Source organism: Cupressus sempervirens, chromosome 7 (genome assembly GCF_028749045.1).
Source record: "Cupressus sempervirens isolate cs-2001-9-10 chromosome 7, ASM2874904v1, whole genome shotgun sequence".
NCBI classification, from domain to species: Eukaryota; Viridiplantae; Streptophyta; class Pinopsida; order Cupressales; family Cupressaceae; genus Cupressus; species Cupressus sempervirens.
Window position 1 is genome coordinate 557,570,742 of NC_143124.1, and position 12,658 is coordinate 557,583,399.

Genomic DNA, 12,658 nt, shown 5'->3' on the forward strand with positions numbered 1-12,658 from the left:
TTCCTTATGATTTAGTAACTTTTTAATCCAATGAAGCCACTTTAGTTGAAGGAGATTGTGAAATTGACAAAAAATGTGGAAAATCAAAGTTCTCCTTTAAACTAGAAATTAAGTCATTTTCCTTGTTTGTCAAAAATTGTTGTTGAGTCATGTTGAACTTCTTCATTAAATTCCTCAATCATTTTGTTTCTAGTGGAAATACATAAACCATACAACTTGTCAATCGTTGGATCAAAATGCTCATATTTATCATGAACAGGGCTAAACTAATTTGCAAATTCCCCATAAAACTTCTCCTCCACAATTTCATTTATTCATTGGGAAGCAACTATAAGTGTAATATTATTTGCCATATATTGGAGTTCTTATTTATATTTTCTCAACTTGGTTATATGTTGTCCCTTCTCATACTTAAAGTCTTCCTATGATAAATACAAAGCATTTAAAAAAACTTGGGCTGATGAGTTGTAGTGAAGTAATTGCCCACATATTTCTGGACATGTAATTTTTTTGAAACTTTCACATTAGCTTATTAAAATTATTCTCTTGTATACCAAATACCACTAATGTATTATCTGAAAAATCCATATCAAATCTAAGGGATACATTCCAAAACAAATTAAAATGGAAGCTTGTATTGTAGAAGCCACAATTTAATGATTATAATTTATCCATGTGACATGCATCTAAAAAACTATCCTTTTGCTAATAAGGATATTTGAAATAGAATCCTTATAAACTCATGATTTCCCACTCAACCAATTGTGACATTAATGAGTAAAGTGGCCCAAATTAACCTCATGGAGTTGTATAGTTTCAACATCCTCAATCTTGACTAGTTAATGTTGGTCATTTTTGCCCTCCCACCAAAATTTGAGTTTTGCCTATCAAGCATGGCCAATGGTCATATCTTTTCAAATTTTCAAATTTTCAAACATTCTAATGTTATAAGGATACATATAAAACCTTGGGTTATCTTTATATCCTAAGTCTTCAAGTTGTTTCATGTCATAAACACCTCAATAGGCCCACATCTTCTGAACCATCTGATTTAAAGAAATCAATGAGTGTCGCTTTGTCACTATGGAAAGTTGCATGATGACTTTTCATAGTGACATAACGACAATGTCACACATGTCTAGGTGGGGCCTCTTGCTTTGAGTGTCAATGAAAACATCTCCACTGTAGATCTCTAAATAGATCTACGACTGTCATTTTGTCGCTATGGAAAGATGCAAGATCTTTTGTCATAGTGACATAACAACAACATGCCATGCATCCCAGTGGGTCACTTCCTTTTGTGGCTTGTAAGGATCTTAGAGGAGATGATAGTTGTCCAAGTTTTATTCATGCTTTACAAAAGTGGGTTAGTTTCTGAATGTGCCTTTGTCCACTGTTGATGTCAAAGTAAATCTACGATTGTCATTTTGTTGCTATAGAAAGTTGCTAGATCTTTAGCCATAGTGACATAATGATAACTCACCATGTGGACATGGTGGGACCAGTCCATGCAAGAATTTTTTGAAGGCTTTCTACCATAAATGAAGATCCAACTATCAGGTTGCTATTTGCTACAAGTATAACACAAAGAGAAAGAGTATTTTGTCATGGTTGTCTAATCTTCCAAGATCAACGATTGTCATTTTGTTGCTATAGAAACTTGTATGATGAAAATACATAGCATGATAGCAACGATGCAACATGTGTCTGAATGGGCTCGTCGTAGTTCATTAGGTGTTGTATTTCCTCCACCATTAGATTGAAAATAGATTGAGAGTCATCATTTCGTCTCTATGTAAAGTTGCACGATGAATATTCATAGCGACATAATGACAGTTTGACATGTGTCCTTGCAGGCTCAGGTGGTAAAGATAGAATACAGGAAAGCAAACCAAATGTCACCATGTGGCATGCTCTAGGAAGGTTGAAAAGCTGGCAGGAAATGGTAAGCAAACTCAAAGAAAAAGGTGGTGAAGTTATGCTAGTAGGCAGTTAGCGGTCACCATAAAGTTAGAAGGCTTAGCAAGGTGGCAATTTTTTTTTTTTTATGGTTGGACCATGTGGCGAAGCCTAAGGATTTACTCTAGTTGATTGATGACATGGCTGACTTGGCATACCGAGAACAAAGAAAGACATCTTTTTAATGGAAAATTTGATCTTCTTGATCGTTTACAACCACTTACAAATATTCTATATGCCTGATAAATGTAGAGGGACACTCCATCTCTACCTGGTTATCCATCTACTAGGTTAAAACATTAATGACCATCGTTTTTGTCTTCTCAAGGCTTCATTTGATGAATCCTGCACCTGAATGTATACCAAGATTAGATTTTCCCTCAGATTTGAAGTGATTGTTCTCTGCAACCTTAAATGTAGTTGTTGTGCTTCGCCTTAGGGTAGAAGCTATCTCAGTTATGCTTGAACTATAAAAGAAAATTTTGTAACCCTCCTTAGGGTTGGCCTTTTTTCTGATTCATTAGTATTACATTTTATACCCTGCTACTGTAATTTTCCTTTTTTTTATGCATGAATGTATTCTGTCTTATCTCATTCTCCCATTAATATAAGTGCAAAGCTCCCTTGACTTTGTTGATGTCTTGTCTTATATCCTTCAATTTGCATAACAATATCTATTTTTCCTCGGATGTTATAGAGTGAAGTTCCTTCCTTGTAGCATTTCATTTGGTTTCTAATTTGTTTGTGGCTGTTGGATTGAAACAATTGTTGAATTAGTGTATCTTGGGAATATGTTGATGAATAGTGCATTGTTGGGAAGAAATAAGGTTCAACAAACTATTTTGGTGTACCACCCCCTTTAGACTAGATTGGGTAGTTTGCTTTCATGCATTCCTTCTCCCTTTTCCTCTCAAAGAGTGATTAGGTGCACCTCGATAGTAAGGAAGTTGACCTTCTCAGAAGACTCAATCTCATAGTTAAAGTCCCACAGCTTGGAGATTGCTTCCATGTTTCACAAGGTTGCCTTTAGGTAAAAACTTTAGGAAAGGGTGCAAGTTTTTGTGACAATAGTTGAGTCTAGGAGCCAAACTTGGTTTTGATCTTGAATTTGGAAGGAAAATACTTGGCCAAGTTTCTCAAAATGTAAACTCTTATTACATGATTCAAATCTTCATAAGGAATTAAATCATGTTTTAGAAAAAAAATCCTAGTTTATTAGCTATGAAATCAACAATCTTTGGATCCCTATACTCTATTGGTAGTGTAGGAAAAGAAATCCAAAATGACATATAATTGTAAATAACTAGACTAGGAAAAATGTTTGGGATCCAAGGAATTGTGAAAATTCCCGAACTATTACAAAACCAACTTTTACATCTATGAGATCCATCTCTATCAACCTTTGATTGAAACAAGCAATAAAGAAAGTTGTCTTTGAATCAAGATAAAAAAAATCTTTAATTCCCACCCAATTACTGTTAGCCCATCGTAAAATGATATCAACATGAAAAGAAGGATCCCACCATTTACCAATCAATATTGTATCTTTAATGAAGTTCAAAGTTGATAGTTTCACATATTCAAATTAAATTTTGTTAGGTCAAGCTCATAATTCTCAACCATCACATCAAAATTAGTTTTATCGCTCCATGTCAAATTGTTTGAGTCAAAATTATATATTCTTTAAATCAATAGACTTCTCGCACATCGATTCAAAGAGTGGAACATGTAATAACCCTAAAATGGGCTAGTATAACCGAAGTCCCTATTTTTTGTAATTCAAAATTATCCTCTTAATTATGCTAGTTTGGTTATCCAATTACTAGCATAATACATCAAAATCATCAAGTTGGCTTAATCCATCATTAGACATCACTAAATTGATTGAATCCCCTATTAATTACCATTGGATTAATTCAATCTCATTAAACACATGGCTAAGGTAATTAATCAAAATAAATTAAATAAATGCTCTACAATACAAGTCAGTACAAAAGCACAATCATACACTAATTGAGCCTATTAGAGCTAATCACATGATCCATGGATCAAGTACAAATAAATAGAACCCTTCCTCATGGATTAATCACAACTATTGAGTCAATCTCAACTTCTATAAAAGACATCATTTCTAAGCCAAAAGTATCCACAATTTCATATGCTAATTAAATGTTGTAGAATTCATCACTCACTTAGCTTAATTGTATTCACATAGCTCAATTCATGGCTAATATATTACAATTGAATCATGTTTGGCTTTAGATGTACTCATTCCTAATTACATAATGTGCATTGTAGGAGATTTTAATTTTCCATTCTAGGGTTGTAATGTCATTGGTTTGGATCTATGCAACTTGAGAGCACTTTTAACCTTGATTACACTCTCTCTAGATACAAAGAAATAAGATACTCTTTGGTAGTCAATTGCATTGTATTTGATTGGTTAACAAAACTAATGTCCTATTAAAGTGTTGTATGTGCTGATGTAGTTATAATACAAATGCACACAAGAATAACCTTCAATGTACCAATAACTTTTGGTAACTTAGGATTGTAGAACACATGTTTAACCTTGCATTCATAAATAAAGTAAATAGAGTAGAACAAATTCTACAAGATATTCCCTTACTTGAGTATTCTATGTTAATCTTGAACTTGGTAAGAAATTCAAAGTCCACAAGAGAAAATCTAAAACTAAATTATAACTTTGAACACAATATGAAACTCAAATTTTGCAAGATAGATTTCAAATTCCTCTTGGATAAAAACACAAATCTCATAATCAACTTAGAAAATTTTGTCACATGACATTTTGCATTAACACACAATCTCAAAATGATCCACCTCTATTATTGAAAGAAATCTAATTTACATCTAACCAAAAAATCCCATAGAATTTTATTGAAGAAATCTAATTTATGTCTAGGCAAAAAATCCCATAGAGTGCATATACAAACCAATAGAGTTTTATTGCCTTGCCAAAAAATCCCTATTACAATGAGGCTCCCTCCTTATATAGGTGAGGGGATGAGAGAAAATGGTAGGAGAAATAGGCAACAAGCTTTGACATATTTAAACTACAAGTCCTAATGTACTTGACTTGTAATTTGATTACATGTAATAACGTTATAGGTAAAAAATTCACTTGTAATTTCAATTTTTTTTTAAAATTACATGTAATTTTTCAAATGAAAAAATTACAAAATACATGATGAAAAAAAAAAAGTGCTTGACAAGATCGAACTCTGATTACATAATCTTTTGTCACAATCCTTATCCTACTACATGATGCTCTGTGACTGAAGAACTCAGATTTGGTGGAAGCATCTTAAACTAGAACAAGAACTTGCATCCCTGATTGTTCTATATCATAACAACCATTATTGGGAAAGCATCTTGTCGACTTTTCTTTCCATCCTTGACTTGAAAACATTTTATGCTCTTTTCCATTCCATTATTCATCCCCCTCTTTGTTGGCTCTATCATGTTGTCATTCTTGCATTATGTCATTTGTTGGTAACTGAAGAAGCCATAACATAATATTTCAAGCTATAACTTTGTAGATTTGGATATATTCATGTGAAGAATTAGAACATAGGGGTTTCAAAAAAGAAGATTTCGTAGAAAAATGACGGGATCAACTTTTAAAATGAGGTCCATGAAAAAAAGGCAGTTTTAATGGGCATTGCAAGTAGAGAGAACATATGCATTTAGACTAAAAATGGGAAGTTCAATTTGCAAATGCATACATATATTGTGGAAGATAACTTTTAATTGTAATTAGATTTAGAAACCCAATTACATGTACTTTGGAGAAGTGCTTTCAATTGCATTCGATTTTTAAAATCTCAATTGCAAGTAAGGAACATTTTTTAATCAAAATCTCAATTGCAAGTTGGGACCAAAATTTAGAAATCTGATTCCAAGTGAAGGGCATATTCATGGAAAGAACATTTAGCTCCTTGACATTGCCATAGGAAAGACATATTAGAATCTGTATTTTTAGATTCCATGCTTGCTTTCAATACATATGTACAAAAAACAAAAAACCAATGCAAATAACCCCTAAGCATAACAAATATACAAGTTGCTTTTTCACAAAATCATAAGGAAAAAAAAACTTGGCATTGCTAGTCATGAAGAAACAATACAAAAGTGTTAAAAATACTTGCAAACAAACCCATATTCATACAAAAATATTTGTGTTTTTATAAAAAATGACCAAAATTTGGTAAAAACTAAGAAAACTCTATAAAATTATGTTGCAAGTTTAGAATTTGAAAAAAAATAGCTTCAAACTTCATTGTTGGGATTTATATGATCTTTAACAAGTTGTATAGAAGAGTAAAAGGTCCAACATGAGAAATGTTTCATACATCGGGTTTTTCTTTGCCATTTACAAGTAGAAAACTATATTTAAAAATATAGATTTACTGTTAGGCAAGTTTAAAGTCCTGATTACAAGTTTAAAAGCCTTTAAAACTTTATAAAAAAATTTCACATTTAAAATGTCTAGTTTTAGACTTTAGAAAACAAGTAAAAACTTCTACAAAAATACCTACCCCTTGCAATCATATTTTAAAATCTTGATTGCAACTTGTAATATGCTCCAAAATCGAGCCCAACAAGATAAGCGAAGTTTCAAAATTTCTTTCAAGTAACACTCCTTTAGAAACTCAAATAATATAATACTTCCAATTAGAGATTTTACGCCTTTACAAACTCAAATAATATAATACTTGCAATTAGAGATTTAAAATCTCGATTACAAGCATTATAAGGAAAATAATATCACTTACAACTAAGATTTCAAAACTTGATTGCATTAGTCATATTTTTTCAAAAATGTAACAACTCAACAATTTAAAAATGTGAAAAATAAAGACCTAAAACACAAAGAGAGATAAAAAATACAAAAGAAAACCAAACAAACAAGAAAAATGAAGCACAAGCTCAAGATTTTTGCTGAAGCAAACACAAAATTAAGCTAAAGCAAGGTATGTCTCATTGCCTTTGAGTAAATGCCGATCTTAGAATCGAAAACTACTGTTTTCAAAAAATTCAAATTCAAAATTAATAAGATATTTATACATTAATAGAAAGAGAATTGGCCCAGTCGGTAGATAACTCGACCATATACTAAAAGGTTACCAATATCAATTCTTAACTATAATAAATTCAAAATTCAGTAGTGTAGAAACATGTGGAGGTACATAAAAGTAGAGACATGCTGTAAAGGTTGACCAAAGTTCCTAGGAGTAGCCTAGGTAAATTAAAAAATATCTGTTTAAATTCATTGCTCCAAATATTTGAAATCCATTCGACCACAAATACTACGAGTTTAATAATAATAATAATAAATATTGCCATGTTTTCGTGTCATGGTCTACGCAGAGCAACTTCCAGGTGATTAAGAACAGAGGATTTTCAAGTATATGTATTCCTGGTTTATATGCATGACGGTTATATTTAATTATATAAAGTAGCTTGCGGCCCAAGCATTTCCAAAGTGATACTGGAAGCGCGAAAGAAATATATTCCGAATTTGAGGAGAATTGACAGAGTCGAAGAGAATTGATTTGAGTTGAGTTGAATTGAATTGTGAATGAATGGCAGAGCAGCAGGAGATGGTGATGTCATTAGGGCAAGCGGTCATACCCGTAGTTAACAGACTGCAGGACATATTTGCGCAGCTGGGCAGTGCCTCCACCATTGATTTGCCACAGGTGGCGGTGGTGGGAAGCCAAAGCAGCGGCAAGTCGAGCGTTCTGGAGGCTCTGGTTGGCCGCGACTTTCTTCCGCGTGGCGCCGATATTTGCACTCGGCGCCCCCTCGTCCTTCAGCTCGTTCAAATTCCCGCCCCCCGGAAAGACAAAGAGAAGGAAGATGCCCTGGCTCTCGAATGGGGTGAATTTCTTCATCTTCCTGGCAAGCGTTTCTTTGATTTCTCTGTCATTCGATCGGAGATTCAGGTCGGTCTTTCTCTTTTACATGCTGATTTCTTTGATACCTCTTGCAAAATATAAGTCAGACTAAGTTAAGTATGTCAGTTACGAAGTACTGATTGTACTTATAATTTTGAAGAAAATAAGATGTTTCCATAATTTTCTTAAATCGATGGTGCTCATATGCAAGTTTGGCCACAATTCAAATAATTTCTGCAAGCTAATAGTTAGGCTATTGAAATGATGATGGTTAGGGAACTTTAAGCATACACTATGCTTTCAAAATTTAGTAGTTTGGAGCAAAGAATGCTGTCGACATGCGATTTTCCACAATTCAACTATCTTCCTCAAAATATTAGTCAAATTATGTAGATTATGTTAATTCAGGGATCTTTAATCAAGGCAGTTCGATTGTTTGCTGCAAACAATGGTATTGTAATGCTAATTTGCTTCAATTCAATTATCTTCGTCGTCGTGGATCTTTAAAGACAGCCTACGCTTTTTAATTTCAAAGGAAATATGGCAAGAATTTGGAACAAATAATTGCGCAGTCAAATTATCGGTCAGCCTAAAGAACTTATTTCAATTGAGGGATCGTGGCGCATGGAATCTGAGTTAAGTTTAAATGAAATAAGGCATTTCCATTATTTGCAGCAACCAATGATGTTGACATTCAAATTTACTTCAATTCAGTTTACTTCTGCCTGCTTAATTTAGCCAGACTAAAGACACTGTATTGGTTAGGGATCTATAAGCATCTACTATGCATTTTAATAAAATCGAAAGTAAGGCATTTTCATTTGTCTGGAGCAAGCCGTGGTGCTGATGTGCAATTTTTCTCAATATAATCTTCTTCTGCAAAATTTCAGTCAGACTAAACAACTTATGTCAGTTTAAGGATCTATAGGCATTGATCATGACTTTAACGTTAAAGAAAATAAAGTGTTTGTATAATTGTCAGTAAGTAATGTTGATGGTATGCAAGTTTGTCACAAGACTAAAGGATTATGCTGGTTCAGGGAATTTTAAGAATTGATTCTGCTTCTTAATTTTAAAGATTATAAGTATTTGATATTTCCACAATTTACAGGAAGCAATGATGCTGATATGACATTTTTTATGGAGTCTGTAATGTCCCCTTTTTGGGATTGCCCTTTGCCCTAGAATCACAATTTCCATTAAAATAAGAATCGTACGATGGTTAGAGATATAACTTTACCAATAAAAATGCCTCTTTACAAGATATTTTCTGATTTAGATCTGCAACACCAAAAGGAGACGTGAGCACAAACATACATTCGAGGACTAACTATGTCTACTGTTAACAGGATATAATATATAAAGAGTGTTCCAATCCATACAAGATGTATTGTGTAATATTTTGGCTTCCTTATGGTGGATAGAAAATTACACAAGGGTGCCCTACCCCAACCCTAGGCCCAAGGGCGAATTTTGCCTATCCTCCTTGGCCCTACACTTTGTAGGGTTGGCATAGGGACTCACCATACCCCTTATTGTAACCTCCTCCGCTAATGTGGATTAACTCTTGCAAGATAGTGCCTTTAAATGATGTAACTTGTGCCTATTCCACTGCAGGTCTTATCTAGTGCCTTTGTGAGTAATATATTATATTCTTGATTGATCTCCATTTTTGCTTTCATGCCCTTCTTCAACCAAGTTCTTCTCTTTTATTATCTCCTTTGAGTGTAGGGAGTTGCATCCTTTCATTTATTAATGCCCTTATGAAAAAGGTTCCCATGCTTTGGTTCTGAAAAGATACATTTGTCTGGCAGAAACTGCTACCCCTTTCACTTCGTACTTCTTGCTTTTCAAATTTGTCTTTAGTACTTTTAAAATCTTCATATCTTCTTCCAGATCTTCTCAACTCTTATTTCAGAGCCCTTTTTATACTTATGCTCTGAAATATGCTCTATATCTCCTCCACTTTTTTCCCTACTCTCTTTGATCCTTCTTCTTTATATCTTCTCATGTAAGGGAGAGTTCACATCTCTTCATAATGTCTGCCATTTGGCAAGAGTCACAATCCTTCATAACTGTTCATCTTTCAAAGAGTCACAACCCTTCATAATTTCAACACTTACAAAAAGTCACAATCCTTCATAATCACACCCCTTTTAGAAGAGACAACTTTTCACAACTACAACCCTTTGAAAAAGTCACAATGTTTCTTAAATTAGAACCTTTCCAAAGAGTCACAACCTTAGTAATTACAACTCTTTCGAAAAGTCACAACCCTTTATAATTACCACCATTTCTAAGAGTGATAATCTTCATAATCACAACCCTTTTGAAGAGTCACAACCCTTCACCTTTTGAACGTTACTTTCTTATTTTCTTCCCTTTGTTTTCCCCTTAATACTTCCTTAATTCTTATGCTCCACTTTTTTGTCCTCCTTCCCTCCTTCCTTCAAATGAAGTTCGCTTCTTTCCCTTTTATATCTCTCATTTGAGGGAGACAAAATGTTTGCATTCATGCCTTTTGACAATTTGTTTGATTTAGCTAAATTTAATAATTCTTAATTTATTCTAATTATGCTTTTTATTTAATTATTATTATTCATTATTTAATCTTATTTGTAGAAGGAGACATGACAAAGTTTTAGGTGGTGGGACAGTTCTCCCCAGACGGTGACCAAGGGCCTAGATTTGGGTATGGCAGTGGTAGGGTTGGGGCACCACCATCCTGCCACTGCCAGAGTGCTCTCCCAAGCCCAAGTTAATGCCTTTGAAACCACACCAACCTTCATGGAGCATGCCATTTCACAATTTTATCACCATGTATTTGTAGCATCAAATCTTACTATTTCCAACTAAATCTTTGTTCATCAGATTTAAAATTTTAAGTTTTGATAACAGCTTGGGGTGTTGTTGGAGCCCATGTTGTTGGAGCCCATAAACTATTAGGGTTGGAGTTAAAGGGGAGGGAAGGTCATGCCTGGGCATTTTTGGTGCATTAAGGAGACACAATTGACTCCCTTGAGGGTTACAGGAATGTCTCGGAGTATTCTTGAACTCTCCAAATATGATGTCATAAAAATGTCCTAGGTATATGATCGTGGTGAAAGAATAGTGGGGGAATGTTTCCCCTAAGCTTTTGCTACTTTGGGACATCCCTGTCCTATAGAGGTATGCATCCCCATGAAACACTAGTGATATATAAATCTGTGTAATATCCCAGTAGGATATTATCTCCAAATTTACCTCAAAATTATTTTCAGAATATAAACATATATATTTTGCAAAATAACCAGTAATGAACTAGTTGACGTTCATTAAAATATCTCAAAATACGTTATGGCATTATTCATCAGCAATACAATAACCAACTATCACAAATCCAATTCTAAACACAGTATTACAGTCAGATTGGAAAGCTAAGAAATAACTTGTAAGCACACGTGAGACACTTGTTGTGACGTCTCCATGGATAATTGGGGTGCGTTCACTGTCTACTGGCACGAGGGTTTCTGTCCTCAGGTTGTATGAAAGCTGAAGCTTTCCAAAATCACTCTCCAGGGGAGAAAATGAAGTCTGAATCACAAACCATGCATGCTCAAAATGAATTCCTCTTCCTTCTATTATGCTCAAAATGGTGACCCTTCAGTTTCCTTCTCTTTTCCTTTCGTTGTTTTCCTTCTTGTCACCTTTAACCAACTTTCTTAAACCAAAATTGATTTTTATGAATTTGACTTCAGAATTCCTAATGTCCCAAAAAGGGGACATTATGATTTGGCACAACTAGTTATTTCCTGCAAAATATTAGTCAGAGTGCAAACTGAAGAAATAATGTTGGTTTAGCTATCGTTAAACATTGGCCATTCTTTTTAATTTTAATGCGAATAAATATTTTTCATTTATTTGCAGCAACCGATGGTGCTGACACAAATTTTTTCCAGAATGCAATTATCTTCTGCAAAATATCAGTTGTAATAAAGAACTTATGTCAGTCTAGGGATCTTTAAGAATTGGGCATACTTTTATTATTTTAAGAATTAAGGTATTTCCATATTTTACAGCAAGTAATAGTGCTGATATACAAATTTACCTCAATTTTATTATCTTCTGCAAAATATTATTCAGAATGAAGAAATTATGTCAGCTCAGTGATTATTATGTATTGACCATGCTTTTACTTTTTAATTTTAATGAAAATAAGAACAGCGGGTAATGGTGCTGATATTACAATTTTTAATCATCTTTTGCAAAATATTAATCATACTAAAGGCAATATGTTGGATCTGGGATTGTTAAGCAAGCATCTACTGTGTTAATTTTAAAGAAATAAAGTATTTCCATAATTTGCACCAAACAATGGTGCTCATTGCAAATTTTCCACAATTCAATTATGTTCTACGAAATGTCAGATCAAAAGAAGCTCTGTCGGTTCAGGGATCTTTAAGCATTTGGTATGCTCTTAATGTTAATAAGGTATTTCTGTTAGTTGCAGAAAGCAATGCTGCTGTTATACTATTCCATGCAGGAAATTAGATCTCATTTAAGCATCAATAATGATTTTAATTTGATTCAAGGCGAGCATAATTTTCTGTGCTAGCCATTTGGTTCCTGACCAGCACAACAACCATACTACCACACATATGATTTGGAGCAAGCCTTGTTGGTAGAGTATCATTCAATTCTAAAGCTCATAAAAGCATACAAATGTAAAGACGGGGACCGAGATATACCCGTATTTAGAATAAAATTCCTTTAGCCAACAGTTTAGTTGTACTGGA

General features: G+C 33.7%; 1 protein-coding gene across 2 annotated transcripts in view; it reads left to right on the forward strand.

Moving 5' to 3' along the window:
* Positions 1–7,286: 7,286 nt before the first annotated feature.
* Positions 7,287–12,658, forward strand: part of LOC149547990 (dynamin-related protein 3B-like) — a 113,850-nt gene continuing 108,478 nt past the window's right edge. Inside the window, exons 1-2 of one of the 2 annotated variants that reach the window (XM_089792021.1) lie at positions 7,287–7,365; positions 7,576–7,931. In XM_089792021.1, the coding sequence (XP_089648147.1) occupies positions 7,341–7,365; positions 7,576–7,931 (381 nt within the window). In that variant the 5' untranslated portion in view covers positions 7,287–7,340. Of the gene's footprint in view, positions 7,366–7,418; positions 7,932–12,658 lie in introns of those variants that run through there. The other variant, XM_089792022.1, reaches the window with a different exon arrangement.